Source organism: Filicampus tigris, chromosome 2, assembly GCF_054856515.1.
Source record: "Filicampus tigris isolate MCC_2025a chromosome 2, RoL_Ftig_1.0, whole genome shotgun sequence".
Lineage (NCBI taxonomy): Eukaryota > Metazoa > Chordata > Actinopteri > Syngnathiformes > Syngnathidae > Filicampus > Filicampus tigris.
Window position 1 is genome coordinate 29,747,609 of NC_141218.1, and position 20,270 is coordinate 29,767,878.

The following is a 20,270-nucleotide window of genomic DNA, read 5'->3' on the forward strand; positions in this document are numbered from 1 at the left end:
CACTGTCGACAATAAGTAGCATACCTCCTCAAAATAAAATAAAATAAAACAATATAAGATAAAATAAAAATACTCTCCAAGGCAGTGACGTCCAGACCAACGTTAAAATGTTAATGTAAAATGTAAAAATCTGTAATGCATTATGGGGTCAGTATGCTGACCTGTATTCTGAATCTGAGCCGTGATTGGTGGTAGTGAGCAGTTGTGATGTCATTTTCATTTTCAGAAGACAAAAAGGCCGCCCCCGGAGATGGCTAAAAATGAGTGCGTTTTGCTGCTTAACTCAACAACATATACACATCGCTGGCGTCGAGCCCAAACCTCCCTAAGTCACATTTTGGTGAATTTCATATTTTTTCAAAAATGCATCCTATTGGTCAGTCCACATGCGTGAGTGTTAGTTTTACACATTAATGACCTATCTAAAGTGTTGAAAATGGCTTGCTCTCTTTCACGATGCAATGCTAATGGTTAAACAAAATTGCCATTTTTGGGGTCTCCTGAAAAGTGACTATTTTGGAGGTACAAGGTTTTGGACCCACGCCAGTGACATACTTATACATACTTATAAGTATTATAAGTATGTGACATACTTATAACAGATAACTGCACTTTGGCCTTTTTACTTTGCCAAAAGAGGTCCACCCCCCACCCCCTTCACAGATGAATCTCAGTATTTCTTGCGGTGTCCCCCAGGTGTCCATTTTGGGACCAAAACTTTTCAATGTCTATATCAATGATATATTTGACGTATCTCAATCACCAAAATTTATACCCTTTGCAGATGATACCAATATATTTTTTTAGCAGTAATGATTATAATGAACTTGTAAACACGGTAAACTAGGAATTAAATAAATTGAAGAAGTGGTTGGATAATAATAAATTAACATTAAATTTGAGTAAGACAAAGGCAATGATGTTTGGTAATTCTACAGCCAGTTCAAGACTACAGATTATGATTGAAGGTGTTCATATTGAGTATGTAGATGAGAATACATTTTTAGGGGTTATAATGGACAGTAATTTATCATGGAAAGCCCACATCAGACACATAAAAACAAAAATCTCAAAAAGTCTATCAATGATAAATAGAGTTCAACCATTTCTTGATGAAAATACACTCAGTAGTTAATACTACTCCTTGGTACTATCATATTTTACGTATTGTATTGAAGTGTGGGGAAACAGTTACCAATGTACAATCAATCCATTAGTTACTTTACAGAAACGAGCTGTGCGGATCATTCACAAGGTTGGATTTCTAGAACACACTCACAATCTTTTCATTCAGTCAAAACTATTAAAAATATATGATCTTGTAAAATATTATATATTAATAATTTTATTCAAAGCTTTCAACAAACAATTGCCAAGTAACATACAACACTTTTTCACAATTCAGGAGAAAACACATCCCGGTAATTTGAGAGGATATGAAGATTTCACATTACCTAGAGTCCGATCTACTCTGAAACGTTTTTGTGTATCTGTATGTGGTGTGAAATTTTGGAACAGCCTGGATATCCAACACAAGCAACGCTAAAATATTCACAGATTTAAACTGTTATATAAACATATCCTCTGGTCACAATATAGTGAGAGCGGGTCTTAATGCCATGCAATGTTTATCTGCAATATGCAATTATGCAATATGGAATCAATTCTCGTCTTGAAATGTTGAGGTGTGCTTGTTGTTCCTCACCAAGTTGGTATGTATTGTCTATAACCCTTCTGGTATCGTTATTCTTACCATTGCTGGTATGAGCTTTTCTTTATGTTGTTTCTTATTATTATTGGTATGTGCTTGTCTTACCATTGCTGGTATGTATTATTATTATTATTTAAGATAACAGTTAACTGAATGAATGAACGAAAGTATATTGCTCTTATTTTCATTCATATTTTGGTTATAGATTTCAATACTGCGGTCAATTTTGCCTTGCCTTTTTGTTTATTTTTCTGGATAATGTTAAAAGACAGAAGGAAGTATTTAAACTGTTAAATTATTGATGAGAAATAGGGGTGGGATTAAATAAAGGTTTCCTCTTCCCACTCCTTTTCGAGTGTTAATGATTTGATTTGAACATCGAACCTGCATGTTTTCTGCTTTCAGTATTGCTCAAGTCTTGTTTTTTTTGTTTTTTGTATGCAGGTCATTTATGTTTTTTGTTTAAGTAATTCTGCTCGAAACAAATAAAAAATGGAAATGGAATGGGAGATAGTAAGTTTTAATTTTGTACTCATCTGCATTTTAGAGTCTGTACTTGTTTACTTTTTACATCTATATTTTACATAAAGTATCTGTACTTCAATTTATGTTAGATATAGTATGAGTAGTTTTTTGTCATAACATGAAGATTCTCTCTGAATTATCATAGTGTACACTGTTATTTCTTATGTGACGGACAGAATGATCAATTTTTTCCCCAACCTTTGGGATTAGCAATGTAGGAAATGGATGGATGGATGGATGGATGGGGTTGAGAGTGTCCACATTAGTCTGTACTCTCCCACCTGTGTCAGTTTCTATATAGTACGTCGAATGCAAGGTCATCTGTCATAATTCACGTTTTACCCAAGACAGTAGATTGACCTTCCCCATTTGGCATCTGAGTTCACAATATTATTCCTGTTCTTACCTTTAATTTATCACACATCTGCACCAACCATCATTACTTTGTACAGTATTTTAGAATACTTTTGCTCATTACCCCAATATGTTCACTCATGCATGCGTAACAAACTCCACAAGAGAAGATCCTGTTTTCCAACCCGGAGGTTGTGGATTTGATCCCCAGCCGTTGTGACCATGTTGAAGTGTCCTTGAGCAAGATACTGAACCCCCAGTTGCTCCTGATGCTGCGTCATCAGTAGGTAGATGAAGTACAGTGTGAAGCGCTTTGAGCACCAAAGGTAGAAATGCACTATACAAGTGACAGTCCACTTACCATTGTTTGATTTATAATTGTCCAAAGCCTCGGATTTCAACAGTAATTATTATCTAATATCTGTAGTCCTTCATTTAGGGAAAATGATTATCTTGAATTTAACAAAAGTAAAACATTTGCAAAAGCATCTGCTTTTACCTTGACCAGTCCAGTATATGAATCAGTTGCAAAAAGTATGGTGAGTACTCTCGTGGATTATTGCTTCGTTCCTTTTCTTTTTATAATCACTAAACGATACCAAAATAAACAACAATAATTGGTTAATACTTAATAGTCATGGAGAAAATGGGTTTGGAATACGCTTCATTGCAAAATAAAATAGTATCCAATAACAGATAATACAATCTATCCATTATGATTGCAAAAATATTCAATAGTGACAGTCCTTGAGATGAGTTTAATCTTTCCGTGACCACATACTCAAATCACTCACATCTCCAATCATCTTTCCTCATTTAAATAAATAGAATTTCATGAATCTCTTACAGCCTCCCTAAAACAACCAACAAAATGTGTGGTGTTGTACTTATAACATAGTTTCACATCCATCCATCCATTATCGATACCGCTTATCCTCACAAGGGTTGCGGCAATTTAGAGTGTCCAATCAACCTACCATGCATGTTTTTGGAATGTGGGAGGAAACCGGAGTACCCGGAGAAAACCCACGCAGGCACGGGGAGAACATGCAAACTCCACACAGGGAGGCCAGAGCCGGGATCGAACCCACGACCTCTGAACTGTGAGGCGGACGTGCTAACCAGTCGAGCACCGTGCCGCCCCATAGTTTCACAATTAAATAGAATTAAATGGTCTTTATTCATCATTTGAATGGCCATTGTGGTGCTGCTCACCTGGAACAGTCCGACAGTGAGAAAAAAATCAAATGGACGTCTGGAAAACGTACACATCTCAGGTTTGCAGGTAAAGAATTTATGACTGAGTACTGTTATATTGTAAGTCAAAACGTGTTCCTGCACTATTTGAGTTCAAATATAAGTTCATTAATTTATACTGTATACAGGTTTCCCATTAAAGCGGAAGTCAACAAAAAACATATTTTTTTCAAGAATGTGTTCCTAGCAGGCCCACTGGTGGAAACACAGCATTCTGATTAATTTTGCGTTTGTGGAATATATGTTAAGCAGCAAAATGCACTAGTTTTTAGCCATCTCAGGGGGCGGCCATTTTGTCTTCTGTCGACTGAAAATGACATCACAACTGCTCACAATGACCAATCACGGTTGACTTGTTCTCTGAATCTGAGCCGTCAAAAAAAGGTGACAAAAGAAGTCCAAAAAAGGTGACAAATGACAACTCGTGTCTCGAAAAACTCATGAACCAGCTCACTTGTATCTCGAGGCACCATACTATTGAACAGTATATTGAATGTTTGTAGCGCTGTTTGAATGTGTGTAAGAATAGGGTATCCCCTATATATACAGAAACAATCTGTTTTCAATAATGAAGTCAACTCAAGTGAACTGTTAAGTGTCTCCTGAATGACATTGAACCCAAGGGGCAGGATTCAGTGTTGTTGTACCTATGTATGAACGTAGGTATGCATGTACACATTTTTATCTCCATTCAGGCTGGTCTGCACTCCAAGTCCAGCACAACATGATGCACATGAGGTGCGTATGACTTCACATGCTCAATGTGTTGGATGTTTGTTCTCCATGTCGAAGCAGTGATTTGATTCAACAAACATGCGATGCGGTTCGCGGCGGCGGCGGCCCAAGCCCGCCATGCCTCTCTGTCTGCTCGTTTCCCAGATACGCGGTCGTTGTCATCATCCACTGCATGCGAGGCCGCGACATTTGCTGATGTAACGTTTTGATGAATGTGTAAAACACCGCCAGTTGTTTTCTTCAGCAGGCGACAGGCGACTGGCCAGCCGTCCTCTGAGCTCGGAATGAGACCCAGGTTCACCCGGTCTGCAATGTCGCACAGATGGATCTGAGAAGAAAACAAAAATATCACAGTACTTTAAACCAAAGTATACACTTCCTTGAAAATAACACCCATCTGTTGTCCGTCGCACTTGTCCCCTTTAGGGTCTTGTGTGAGCTGAAGCCTATACCAGCTGACTATACTATACTATACTATACTATACATATTGTATGGACAACCATTCCCACCTTCAATGACCCTAACGTGAGAGGTAGCCAGAGAAGTACCTGGAGAAAACACATGCAAGCACTAGGGTAGAAATGAAGGAATGAGGATAGAAATGCGCGCCAGTGTGCGCTGAGAGGGTGAGAGCAGTGCGCAATTGCTCACACGCGCACCTTAGAGGGAAGATTGCCCCATAGGCTAGACAACGTTACCAAATGATTGGCACCTTGGTATGATACAGTTTGATTCTACAACTACTCATCAAACTACAGTACACTGTTTGCGAACTTAATGTTGTGTCCAGTTAGTGTACAGGTACTGACAATTAATTGAAATTCAATTCTGATATCGATTTTGGCTTCTCTTTATCTTTAAAACTTTGTAATAAAAGAAAAACAATTAATGTGCAGAACGGCGTGATGAGTTTGCAAGTTCCCGTTGATGTGAAAGTAACCTGAATGCACTCTGTCGCTAGCGTATGGATTCTGCTGTCCCTGAGCTGTGTTTAGAATAGTGGGGCTGCATAGAACACGTTATTGTAAAGAACATTTTTGAGTAGACTTCCCCTCTTTAATGACACCGTAGTTGGAGTTTACTTTTTTTTTTTAAGTTTTAAAACCGCTAATGCTTAAACCAGTGCAAAATCCCAGGACTACTGTATGCTGATGCGAAATTAGCATCAACTTCGGGAGTTATATTCCTTCAAATAACAAATATTCACACACACATCTTGTAGTAACACATACACACAGGTAATCTAAAAGTCTAGATAGACCAAGTCGACGTTGGCCAACTGTGACCGACGCTTACCCCCTGTGGCGTTGGGCCGACTGTCGAAACGCCACGCTGGAAAAATAATACAACACTACGACAGACAGCTGACCATTAAAGGGATGGTTGGGCCGGGATGGCCATTATTTTCACTAACAGGTTTATTTTATACGTTTTTTTTTTTATCAGGAAAATGAAATGAGTTGTCATTTTCTATTTTATCCATTCATTTTGGAGAAATTAGGAAATAAGTGTCTCCATGAATGAGGCCCCTTGTTAATGAGGAGTATGGCCGCGCCCCCTACCGTTCTATCCTTGTTCGGTCGGAGTCACTGGAGGAACCGATTACAAACTCTCCATTGGAAATCATTGTACTTTCATTGCTTATAACATCCAAAAACGGTGATCAATTGGCACCAAAATTTATGTGGACATCCTTACTAATGACCACTTCAACATATCAAAATGATTAACCTCTCTGTGGCTGATTTATATGAGAATGAGGAAATGTGGAAGTGAGCAGAGCTACATAGATTTATGCTGGCGAGCGCACACTGCTTCCATGCTTGCCTGATTGCTTTCCCACTGCCAGTCGCCTTCTGCCTCCTGAGAGTTGACACGAGTTTAGCGTCGCTAAATGTACACAATATAACCAGGGGTTTGTGTGCGCATTCATGCTCTTGTCCGCTTCAGCCTGTGTAAGTGGAGGAGCGATCGCCACAGTATTTTTGATCTTGTGGAGGTGCACATGATGAGATCACGTTTTATGTCAATAAATCCAAACTATTGTGCAGAACACTTTTATACTCTCACAGGTTGAAGTGGACAAGAGTAGTAATGTGCATTTGCATTTTGGTGGCGATCGGTTGCCGTTTTAGACAACAGAACTGACAAAGTGAGCAATATTACCACGCTTGCCTTCCTCCCGTGACGTAGACCGCTGAGACCGAAAAAATAACAAGCCCAGCCCAAAAAAGGGGCAGGGCAATTTGTCGTAAATCTAATCACAAAAAAAAGCCCTTAAATCACTACAGAGTCTTTTGGGCGAAGCATTTTAGTCCTGATGTCATTTTTACATGCAAACCTTTTATGTAAATGCCAATGTTAAGCTCATCCAAGTGTCCCTTTAAAATAACTTCTGCGCATGTGTGAGATGTACTACCCCTCCATACCATCGAAGGAGTCACTATTTATCATGGTTAGAAAAAGCCAACCGGAAAGCTATTGGCCGGAGGTGGATTATAAAAACGTAAACAATGCATTCAGCTATATTTTTTGCTCACGATGAACTCCCGCGCGAAGCAAACCCTCACGCACTTGACACAGTAATGTGAAATACTTAACTATAAAAAAATAAAATAAATACTAACTTTTGAAGTCAATGAATAATTGTTTCATTAATCATGATCTCTATCTCAATGAAAATAATTGTGGCAATTATTATTTGCATAATCATCTAGCTGTATTGTACAGTATATTGAAGATACTGAAGAGCACATAAAAATACATTACTTGTTGATTGTCCCCTGGGTGAACTGTGCAGCGGTCATGTACTCTGTTGGTCACTAGGTTTTTACGCAGTGCCTCCACCGCATGTGGGTTCCACTCGCAGGCGTGGACATGTGCCGCACCCGTGTGGGCTAGATATGGAAGTGTGAAGTATCCTATGCCTTGCAGCACAAAACAAACAAGCAAGCAATTTAAAATGATGTATTGTTGTTTTCTGTTTTCTGCATACAACAAAAACTGAGATTAACTAAACCAGAAAAGTCAGTAAAGATATTAACAGTGACTTGGCGTCTAATGGAAAACTAAACTTGACAAACCATACATTTTCCTTACCTGCATATAAATCAAAGACTGTTTCGCCTTTGCAGTCGAATCCAGCAACCCGCAGCTTCTCTGTTATATTTCCAGCAGAAAACATGCATTTGGTGATATCAAACTCATACCTACAATATGAGACAGACAGAGATCAAAGTCATAAGATCCCATGTTTTTAGATAAGAAAAGGTGTGCAGCTGCATGGTGCTGGTGGCGAGCATCGACCGGTCAAACCCTTCATTTATGCACCTTCCTGCCAGCTAAGATCCCCGGGTGAAATAACCCCAAAATGTGGCCGTTCTCTACCAAATCTGGCAAGACGCACAACGTGCTTGGATCGCAGATTCTCTCGCAGACTTAAGTACTTTCCGTCCTCCGCACATAAGTGGCTTTTGGAAGTCCAGCGCCCCATGAATGTGAAACATCATGCAAGACAGCGCAGTGATGGTGGGGCAATTCGTGTTGACACATGACAGTGCAGTAATACGCTCATCAGAGCTGGGCATCGCCTAACCGCCACCGCGTTCTGTCCTGCATATATAATCGAGCGCATGGTCCCGGTCCATACCTCGTCGGCGACAGCCAATCGGCGTCTAGAACGTAATCTTCATGTCACACGCAGGCGCCGCACGAGCAGACATGCCGCCAAACAAAGAAAAAATATCAAACAAAAACAACAGACACAAACACACGCACGGCGTGGTGGTCGGTGAAATGAAAACAATATGGGGCGTGTGTGGGACTGCAAGGTACACAACACTGTTTTATTTGTTATTTTTTTCCTTACTCTGCTGCGTGTCATTAGTGCGTGTGACGTGGTACAGGTTAAGTCCATTCTCAACGGCGTTTGGCTGACTCGGACCGACTGGGACCACGTGGGTCGATTAAATATGCAGACGGGAAATAGGCGATGCCCAGCTCTGACGCTCACCTATGCTCAGCAGCCTCCAAAAGGCTGTACAGCGCCGCTCCCGCATTACACCGAAGGCCAAACGTCGAAATATCATATATTAAAGCAGGAGTCAAGTGAAAACCTTTCCTTACAATAATGTTCGATGCAGGCTCACTAGTCTAAACACGGCATTCTGATTAATATTGTGTTTGTGGAATATGAATTAAGCAGCAAAGTCGGTTTTTATCCATCTTAGGCGGCCATTTTGGCATTTGCTGTCAACTGAAAATAAATGACAACACAGTGCCTGAGGGCTCAGCTTGCGAACGTCACATGACCAAGCCCAGAAAACAGGAGAGCCCCGACGGGTTGATAAATAAATAAACAGCTTGAAGCGAGTACGTTTAGTCTATTATTTGGAGAGTTGTTCACTATCCGACCAACTGGGCACAGCCACTCTCACAAATACTGGTACTAAAAACACGAACACCGTACACCAGGGGTGTCAAACTCATTTGTGTCGCGGGCCACGTTGTAGTTATGATTTCCTTCGGGGGGCCGTTATGACTGTGAAACCAAATAAATGTATGATCGCTTCATATTACATCAGAGCTGGACATTCCGCCTAGCCGACGTCTATCCGCCTATGACGGATGCCCATTTTGCCAGTGGCAAACAGAATTTTTTTTTTTTTTTAAAGATGGATTAAACATAAAGGGAAGTGGATTTTCACCCGTGTATGTAATCGTCTATAAACTGACATTGATGATTATTGTTTCATTTGATGCAGGGAAGTTTGCTGCTTGATTCGCGTATTTTACATCAGGCAAGTTTTTGGTCAGCTAATGAGTGGTAATAGCATGCCGCATGACGTCAGGGTCACACCTTTTTTATCTCGTTTATCTCAAAAGGAAATATGCAGAATAAACACCGCTGCTATAGAACTTGCAGAAACAACTCCAGACACTAAGACTGTCCACAAATGAAGAATGCATTCTTTATTCGTTTCCCGAAGCCAAAAACTCAGAGGGATAAATGTGCATAATGGGTCAACTTGTGCGGGCGTCCAAGTTTAACGCTAGCAAGGTGAAGCCTTTTACCTTAACGTGTAGTAAACATTTGGTTGGGGGCCATATGGTGTTACAGATGACAATCCAGCCCTCCCTTGCTTTTTGTTTTTGCTTTTTTAGAATGTAGATGTGAGGTGTGGTATCTGTATATAGTCACTATAAAATATATATACAAATACAAATGATAAGTATTTTAGCCTAGCGCTCGTAATCATATCTGATAAACATGTATTTTAGTCTAGCGTTTGTAAGCACATATGAAAATGGCTGACCAGAAGATGATAGATGACGATACCAATAAAAAAAACACTTAACATTAGCTGTTCATCGGGAAAATGACAGCTGCTATAAGTTTAACAGATGAGCACCAATATGAGCGGTTATGAGTGAACCTAAAATGACAGCTGACATAAATTCAACAGAAGAGCACCAACGTTAGCGGTTATGAGTGAACCTAACTTTGTTTGATCTAAGAAGCGATGTCATGTTACTGTACATCTAGTTGGAGTGTCCTGACCACTGTCTGAACTGAGGGAAATGTCATGTTGATGTATATCTAGTTGCAGCGAGGGATCCTGTGTGATGTTTGAACGAAAGGCGATGTCATGCCACTGTGAACCTAGTTGAAGTGATCAAAGAATAAAAGGTTTGACGGCCCTTTAGGGGCCTTTAATTATATTTCCAATAAAAATTAAGATGATACCAATATAAATCAAAATTGACTGTGATGCGATATAAAACAAACATTAGATACCATTAAGTTTGAAAGTCCCTTGTGTTAGCCATAAAAAAGGGTGGAGCCGCCTGCGATGATACTATTATAATGGGCGTGCGCCAGGGCGTAACTGTCATTATCCAATCAGAAAAAGGGGTTTGGCCCGACAAAAAGTGTATAAAACCTGCTGTAAAGTACTTTGGAATTCAGAATGTTCAGTTGTGCACATGTGATCGGTTCTCTGGTTTTGAATAAAACTCTTTGTGTGATCAGCCAACGGCTTGGACTCCTGCTCCTCATTGAATTCAACGGATAGCCAATTTCCACAGCCGTGAAGGAGACCTGTTGGAGTTGCGGCCCGACCCAGACCCTTCTGCGTCAGCCCGGTGGGCTGATACATCACCCGTGTTGGGGCACGGCAGCTGCGTGGGCCGACATGACAGAGGATTTGTAAAGCTCTTAAACAAAATAACCGCATAGTGAACTATCTGTTCGAATCTGCCTTTTTTTTTTGTGTGTGGGGTCTAGCGCCTGGCAGCGTAATCATGTCTTTACTACATTGTAGTACTCTTCCATACCAGCAGGTAACAGCAGAAGCAGGTAGCTAATTGTCTTTGTTTAGAGACAAGCGAATTAGTGATATGTTTATCCAAACAAGCCCATGTTTCACACTGAGTAAGTATCAATATGAAACATTAGAAAATATTTTTTTTGTGTTTATTTAATTCCTATTCAAGACGTTGTAATATAACGATATAACGTCATTCTTCAATGTTAGAAAATGCTTATATAAACAATATAACACTTATATTGTTCAAATAAGTTTTTTTTCACAATTTCAGCTGGTGGTGTGCAGCGGGATTTTTTCAATGAAATAAATGTGCCTTGACTCAAAAAAGTTTGAAAGACACTGCTCTACACCCTGATACAGGGTGTCCCTTAAGTCTGTAGACATGGGCGAAAATGCATATTTTCAAGAAATAACATTTTTGCCGTCATTTTATTCATGTGGTATTTTAACGATAACATCTCAAATATGATTTCCACCACTTGTCACATAAGGTTGATGTGGTATGCAAGACTCATGTGGACTCGATGCAATAACTCCACATTGCCGTCGATTGCCGATGTGTCCAGACTTTAGGGGCATTAAATATATTGTTTGGATCCTTGTATGGAATGCCATTATCTTGTGAGAGTGTGCCTAATGTTCTGGGTGCTGAGCATATGTACATCCCACTAGTAAACAACAGGAGTAAATCAGTTGATCCTCACAGATTGGGAAGGACACTCACGTGATGCCATTGTCCACATGTTTGACCCAGCTCTGCTCTCCCAGGAGCACAGTCACTTGAGGCGATCGGAAGCCGTCACTGGATATTCGACTCATCCTCGCCAGTCGTTTGGCTCCTAGGCCTTTGGCGACAGCGTGCCATAGCTGTTGATCTAAAATAAACAGGAGAAAAAACGTTTGTAATCCAACTGGTATTCATTGAAACCGCTAAGCACACTGGAATCTGGCAACATTACCCATTTTCTTCCATAGAGGCAGGGAAAAACAGTTGTGCCCCAGTAGGACTAAATCTCCATGCCGCTGGAAGTTGCGAGGCAGATCTTCCCTCACCTTCTTCGTCCACCTTTCCCCATGAGATTCCAACAAGTCCTGGAGGACATCTTGTAGCTTTCCACCCCTCCTCTTGCCTCTCTCCTTTTTGGACAGCACAGAAGGCTGTGGAGGATGTAAGGCCAAGTTGGAGGTGCGTTTTAATTGGTTGGATTAAATAAGTGTTCATTACCTGGCACCAAACAACTGCCACATCTTTGAGAAAGGTTAGCTCAAGTTGCAGTAAACATGAAGGTAAAATGGGCACAAGAACAGTCCCTGTAGGCTCTTTCACCATACATAAACTTGGATCCAGGAAATCGTGGGACTGGAGGTGTTCCCTGTGTATAATGGACACAAAATGGTTTTTAACATTATGACAATCGAAGAAGAAGGGAAAAAACAACTTTTTAAATCGGTCTTTCAGCAAATTGGCAGCTCGCCATCACTAGCCATGCTAACCGCTAACAACTTCGAGCCATTCTTTTGCTGTAGTTTACCTTAATTTCTGTGCACGGCAATGAGACACACGGAGGAAAGGCACTTCTTCCATTTACAAGAAAAAAAACCAGAATTCATTTACCATTAGAACATTATAGAGAAATGTAAACACACGCAAAGCGGAAAACGGAACGCAGTGCTTGTTTCCAGGCGGACGGTTAAGAACGGCGGAGTAGTAGGAACTGTTGTATTTTTTTAGTGGGAACTGTTGTAACAACTAATATATTTGTTCATTTTACAGCTAACATTAAATGAAAATAACATGTGTATGGTCTATGTTAATTCACTATAAATCAGCTTCCGATAAAATTATTTTCACAGAAAAAAAAAAAAAAGACAAGACAAAAGACAGTTTGAACTAGTTGCGCATGATTGCCAGTAGAGGCCGCAAAATAGCTCACCTATGTGTGGAGATCTGATACTGAGGTACCGATGGCTAATATCGACAGTATTTCACTTTCCTCTGACGAAAATGCACGTTGTTTATTGTTTAAAAAAGCAAGTGTATTGATACCCAAACATTTCTGAAACCACAGATTCCCATTTCCCAAGATCTTGACTGATATTTATTATGAACTTCAATTATTACTATAAACATTAACTTAGATTTATCTTACAAACTACATTTATCCCCATTCAATGATTTAAATATTCATAGCAGTTGGAACCATTTACCATAACTGTGGTTGTATTATGCTACCTGCTGCTGTCAATTTGTATACTATGGTTGTCTTTTAAAGCAAGGTAGGAAAGTGGCGAGCATGTCTGCCTTGCAGTTCTGAGATTCAAGGTTTTGTCCAGGTACCCCCACATTCAAAGAACATACATAGGTTTATAAAGGTAAATTGTTCTTTACGATACCGAGTTCTATGCATCCACAAATAGCATTTGTGGGATATGAAGTCAGGCGGCACTGTGGTTGACTGGTTAGCACGTCCGCCTCACAGTTCAGAGGTCGTGGGTTCGAGCCCGGCCCTGGCCTCTCCGTGTGGATGTATTCTTAAGTACCCATTAACGAGTGGGTACTTACTTCCCCACTGACACAAACACAGCTGTTCTGCACAATCTGCACAGAAGTCACCATGACACACGGTTTTGAGATTTGCAGAGTAAAATTTCATTGTTGGTGTGTATTAAGACAAATTGAAAATGTTTCTCAGATCAAAAGACAAAACAGGATGATTGTGGACAACTGTTGACTAAATCAAAGAGTAGTTGTTTGTAGTATTAAGTAGCAATCATCACAGACTGCACAGGCCACGAGGCCCGCAGAACAAATGCCAGCTGGCAGATGAGCATCTACGAACTCATAGCGTTCCTCGCAATCAGTTTTCGAAGGGCTGCCATGGGTTGTATTGGTCCCGTAAGACAGATGCGGGCCAATAAATATGGCGACTCAGATATACAATCCATAATGGCTCGTAACGGCTTTTTTGAAATAAAGCGGTACCTTCGCTTTGACAAGAAGGACACTCGCAAGGAACGCATACAAAATGACAAATTTGCTGCAATTTCAGACATCTAGCTGAAGTTTGTTCAGAACGGTATGTCATTCTACAGTCCAGGACAGCATGTTACTGTAGATGAGCAATTGTTTCCCACAAAGGTTCGTTGCCCCTTTCTGCATTACATTGCATCCAAGCCTGACAAGTTTGGAATCAAGTTTTGGATTGCAGCAGATCTGGACACCAAATACATGTGTCACGCCATCCCTTATTTGGGAAAAGATCCCACTCGTCTAATGGAAGAGAGGCTGAGAATGTGGTTCTGAAATTGATGGAGCCATTTATGGACCAGGGAAGGACTGTAACAATGGACAATTTCTTCACATCTCTGTCTTTGGCTAACAGGTTCCTTCAGAGAAATGCAACTGTGCACAGCACCATCAACAAAAATTGTCGGGAGCTACCAACAACTGTAAAAACAACTTTGGGACGCCAGTAACACTCCACACAGGTTTTTACATCTGGAAGAGCGTTGCTGACAATGTATGCGTCAAAAATAAATAAATAAATAAATCGATTTTTGTCTTTTGAGCACCATGCATCAGAAAGTGGAAATTGTGGATACCCGAAAACAAAAAACAAACACTATTGTTGATTATAATCACCCCAAATGCGGTGTTGACATCATGGACCAGAAATTGTGCAACTACTCTGTGCGTGCAGGTACAAGAAGATGGCCCATGGCTGTGGTTTACAACCTTCTTGACATGGCGGCCACAAATGCACACGTTTTATACACAGCATGTGCTGGGCACAAAGAAAGTCGCAGATTGTTCATGCTGGAGCTTTCATAGAAACTCAAAAAGAGGCTCGTGCAGGAAAAGACACTGGAGAAAGAGCGCAAACAGATTTGTCGTGAGAAGAGAGCTTCTGAGCAGCACAAAAAGACTCAGTGCCAGGTGTGCATGCGCATACTGTGCAATAAAAATAGGAGCACTCGACGTTGTGTACACTGCCGCACATTCACATGTGGAAAATGTTAGAAAGCTTCACCGTGGGAATGTGGAAAATGCTAGATGGCAATTGTTTGCTACATTTCTCAGCTTTATATGTAGCCCTTTGGTCATATGTCATCAGACTGCGTATCTTTGTGTGAAATAAAGATTTTCTTTCTGAAGTTATACCTTCTGTTTGTTTGTTGTTTTTCAAAACTGAAATTGAGATGTTTGGGGTGCTAATTACATTTCTCTGTCCTCTGAAATTGTGGGATTGGCAGTATGCAAGTATGCCCTTCTTAAAATGATTGGCCATTATAAAAAGAGTTTTTATGACAAATTTAAAATGTTTCTTGAGTCAAAAGACAAAACAGGATAATTGTGGGGAGCTGTTGACAATCAAACATGCCCAGGGCTGAGCATGCACAATTAGCAATTTACTGGAGACAAAGAGTACTTTGGGTGGAATTTGCAAGATCTGGAAGAGGGAGGGGGCATGGAGCAGAAGTGGAAAAAGCCGGGCCTTCTAGTTCTACAGCAAATTCCAGGCTTTCTACCAGCGGCAGAGCCATGGGTGGGCCTGGGTGTGCACAGGCCCACCCAGGTTGACAGACTGCCCACCCAGTGAGATTCATGAAAAAATATATACTTTTTTTTTGTAGTAAATTATTAGTAAATTATTTCTTAATTTGGGTTTGTTGTGTTTTTTATTTCATTGAATATTAAGAATAGCATAATTGTGGTTGTCTAAGGAAGATCTGAACTTCATATTATTCAGTTTGTCATTTTATTTGAATATACAATGTGCCGGGACGTGAGGATTGTGCTCAGTGAGAGAAATATTCAGGCCCACCCATATTTTTCCAGGCCCACCCATTAGCCACCTTCTGGCTCCGCCCCTGCTTTCTACATGCAGTTGGATTTCAACGGATACTCTTTACTACAGTGTGATTTGTCATTTGCAGTGGCTGTAAAGGCTGCATTATTTATTGTAACAGCTGCAGAGTGACTTTAATCGTGATCCGATGAAAGTTCAATATTTGCTCAGCTCAGTCACACAGCCATTAATGATTTCTTGCTGAATGCATAAGAGAGAGAGGGTGGATACCTAAAACAACCAAGAGTGTGAAGCACAAATCATTCTCTTTCGAAAAACAACATAAGGATATTTTTGTCAAGTGTTGGCTTTAGCTTTGGGTTTTGACTCTGCTTGGGTTTTGACTTTGCTTGAAACTCGGCATTGTTTTAGTGTTTTATTGTATTTACTGTCTTTATATTATTAATTCATTATTTTAATTGTTTTTGTTTTTTGTATGCAGCTAAGGTTGTTATTGTTATATTGGTTAAAGTGCACTATAAATAAGTTGAGTTAAGTTAAGCTACATCAAGGCTCAAATTGCAGACAGCTAAAAGTAGCTATAGTTTTCTAATGCTGTTACATTAAGCACTTTAGTAGAATGCAGACCTTATGGCATTAGAAGACACATTAACCCCTCTACAATAACTATAAGAGCAAATAAAAAGGAGAGACATAAAAACATCTATCTATCCATCCATTTTCTACAATGCTTGTCCGCAATAGGAACTAGGACTAGCCAATCACAGGGCACATACGGTGTAGACAAATAAATATTCACAACCATACTTTGTATTATGATTGTGATTGTGTCCATAGTTATACTGTACACACAGAAAGAGCAAATTTAAGTCTAAGAGTGAGTCAAGTAAAAACATCTTTAATATTTTCTCTTCCTTTTCAGAAGACAACAAGTGTCAGTACAATGCAAAATGTCAGTCCCCTGAGATGAATGAAAATGGGTGGTTTTTTTCCTACTTCATATCCATCCATCCATCCATCCATTATCTATACCGCTTCTCCTCACAAGGGTCGCGGGGCGTGCTGGAGCCTATCCCACCTGTCTTCGGGCAGTAGGCGGGGGACACCCTGAATTGGTTGCCAGCCAATCGCAAGGCACACAGAGACAAACATCCTCACTCCACATCCTCACAATCACACCTAGGGGCAATTTAGAGAGTCCAATCAACTTACCATGCATGTTTTTTGGAATGTGGGAGGAAACCGGAGTACCTGGAGAAAACCCACGCAGGCACGGGGAGAACATGCAAACGCCACACAGGGAGGCCGGAGCCGGGATCGAACCCACGACCTCTGAACTGTGAGGCGGATGTGCTAACCCGTTGACCACCATGCCGCCCCTTAAGAATACAATGGAAAGTAATTGAAAAACCCCGGCTATGTGTAGACAAGGCCTAAAGTCTCCTCTTTTGGAGTTTAAGTGTAAAAGAGAGCATACTCAGTCAAACAGTTATTTCAAACCAATGTACTTCAGGAAATGATCACATTTCGCCTAATTAGTATGAAAATTATTATTTAAGACCTCTGTATGTCTTTCCTAACTTTCAAGTATATCTGCGTTGCGTTATGCTAAACACACCCAGTTTCCACACTTCATAATTTGTGGGTAAATTGAGATGAGATCATCATTTTTCAGTATATACAGTCATGAAAAAATATTTGGCTTGTTTTTGTTTCTTGTTCAATCTCGTTCAAATGTACAATTAAATAATTTTTTGGGAACAAATATAGCCATGAGAACATAAAATAGCTCATAAGAGTTTAATTTAAAGAAGAAGTCAACCCCCAATTTTTTTTCAAGAATATGTTCTATGCATGCTCATTGGTTGAAACAAGGCATTTTGATGAATATTGCTTGCGCATATAGGCGTGTTTCGTTTGCGTGGTAAAGTGACTTTCATAAAGGCCCATCGAGAATGCTCCGCCCCCTCTGTGCTGATACCTACGCTCCGTCACTGGCATAGACAGAAACCCCTTTATTGAGTCTGCCATTCATCTGCAGTCCGTCTATTAGTCTATTTTTCATGGCGAAGCTCTGATGGCCGCAGTGAGCGCGGGGAGGAAAATAGTCGACACAGCACTTCGCAGAATTGGGAACCCCACTTACCCTCCGTGTGAACGCACAAGTGAAGGGCACAAGGGCGCAAGTGTGGGTATTGGGATTGGGCTATAATTTCTGTTCAAACATCGTCCAGCGAGCATGGGTGCTCGTGAAAGTTTGGTTGGACTCGGTGGCGGTTGTCGTTTAAAATATATATATATATATATATATATATATATATATATATATATATATATATATATATATATATATATATATATATATATATATATACATATATGCACGTCCGCCTCACAGTTCAGAGGTCGTCGATTCGATCCCGGCTCCGGCCTCCCTGTGTGGAGTTTGCATGTTCTCCCCGTGCCTGCTTGGGTTTACTCCGGTTTCCTCCCACATTCCAAAAACATGCATGGCAGGTTAATTGATCACTCTAAATTGCCCTTAGGTGTGACTGAGTGCGAATGTTTGTTTGTCTCTGTGTGCCCTGCGATTGGCTGGCAACCAATTCATAGTTTCCTCCGCCTACTGCCCGAAGACAGCTGGGATAGGCTCCAGCACGCCCCGCAACCCTTGTGAGAATAAGCGGTATCGATAATGGATGGATGTATATATATATATATATATATATATATATATATATATATATATATATATATATATATATATATATATACATATATGCACGTCCGCCTCACAGTTCAGAGGTCGTCGATTCGATCCCGGCTCCGGCCTCCCTGTGTGGAGTTTGCATGTTCTCCCCGTGCCTGCTTGGGTTTACTCCGGTTTCCTCCCACATTCCAAAAACATGCATGGCAGGTTAATTGATCACTCTAAATTGCCCTTAGGTGTGACTGAGTGCGAATGTTTGTTTGTCTCTGTGTGCCCTGCGATTGGCTGGCAACCAATTCATAGTTTCCTCCGCCTACTGCCCGAAGACAGCTGGGATAGGCTCCAGCACGCCCCGCAACCCTTGTGAGAATAAGCGGTATCGATAATGGATGGATGTATATATATATATATATATATATATATATATATATATATATATATATATATATATATATATATATATATACATATATGCACGTCCGCCTCACAGTTCAGAGGTCGTCGATTCGATCCCGGCTCCGGCCTCCCTGTGTGGAGTTTGCATGTTCTCCCCGTGCCTGCTTGGGTTTACTCCGGTTTCCTCCCACATTCCAAAAACATGCATGGCAGGTTAATTGATCACTCTAAATTGCCCTTAGGTGTGACTGAGTGCGAATGTTTGTTTGTCTCTGTGTGCCCTGCGATTGGCTGGCAACCAATTCATAGTTTCCTCCGCCTACTGCCCGAAGACAGCTGGGATAGGCTCCAGCACGCCCCGCAACCCTTGTGAGAATAAGCGGTATCGATAATGGATGGATGTATATATATATATATATATATATATATATATATATATATATATATATATATATATATATATATATATATATATATATATATAAATAAATAAATAAATAAATAAATATATATATCCATCCATCCATTATCTGTACCGCTTCTCCTCACAAGGGTCGCGGGGCGTGCTGGAGCCTATCCCAGCTGTCTTCGGGCAGTAGGAAACTATGAATTGGTTGCCAGCCAATCGCAGGGCACACAGAGACAAACACCCGCACCCACAATCACACCTTGGGCCAATTTAGAGTATCCAATCAACTTACCATGCATGTTTTTGGAATGTGGGAGGAAACCGGAGTGCCTGGAGAAAACCCACGCAGGCACGGGGAGAACATGCAAACTCCACACAGGGAGGCCGGGGCCGGGATTGAACCCACGACCTCTGAACTGTGAGGCGGACGTGCTAACCAGTCGACCACCGTGCCGCCTATATATATATATACATATATATATATTTACGCTATGTTGAGAGTCAAATGCTGAACATAATAGCTACAATTTAAAATATTCTTAGACCGTGATAAAACAAACTGAGGAAAACAGGTTAACATAATCATTCCCCACCAAAAAGCTGATTTAAAGCATATTATATTTGACATTTAAGTTTCTCATCAAGTGGAAAGAACAAGCGGAGAAAAAAAACCCCATCACATAACATTTAGGAATCACTTCTACTGCAGCTACAGTTAAACTTCGTCTCAGGACAACAATAAATTTAGACAACAACTACATGTTTCTGCATTTTTTGCACAGATGATCTTACATTTTATGTTGCGGACAGAAAATAAAATTGTGGAATGACCCATATACCTTTTGTCACAATTGACTCAATTAAAGTTGGGAAACACTGCAATAAAGGCATGTATCTAATAGTGTGGCACAGCATCTGTCTTTCCTTTGTTCCATTTTGCTGTGTATTTATTGACGACTGTACAGTATATACCTGTGCTGCCCCTTTAAGGGGAAACACTTGAATCTAGGCGTGTTTCCTGCTGCCACTGAC

General features: G+C 40.5%; 1 protein-coding gene across 1 annotated transcript; it reads right to left on the bottom strand.

The window, feature by feature from the left end:
• Positions 1-3,237: 3,237 nt before the first annotated feature.
• On the bottom strand, positions 3,238-12,618 carry tyw2 (tRNA wybutosine-synthesizing protein 2). Its single transcript, XM_086020815.1, has 7 exons — positions 12,445-12,618; positions 12,138-12,285; positions 11,872-12,070; positions 11,637-11,787; positions 7,683-7,792; positions 7,353-7,510; positions 3,238-4,910 (listed from the first exon to the last, which is right to left on the bottom strand). The coding sequence occupies exons 1-7, from the start codon at positions 12,495-12,497 to the stop codon at positions 4,539-4,541; spliced, it is 1,191 nt and encodes a 396-aa protein (XP_085876941.1). The 5' UTR covers positions 12,498-12,618; the 3' UTR covers positions 3,238-4,538.
• Between the last annotated feature and the right edge of the window lie 7,652 nt (positions 12,619-20,270).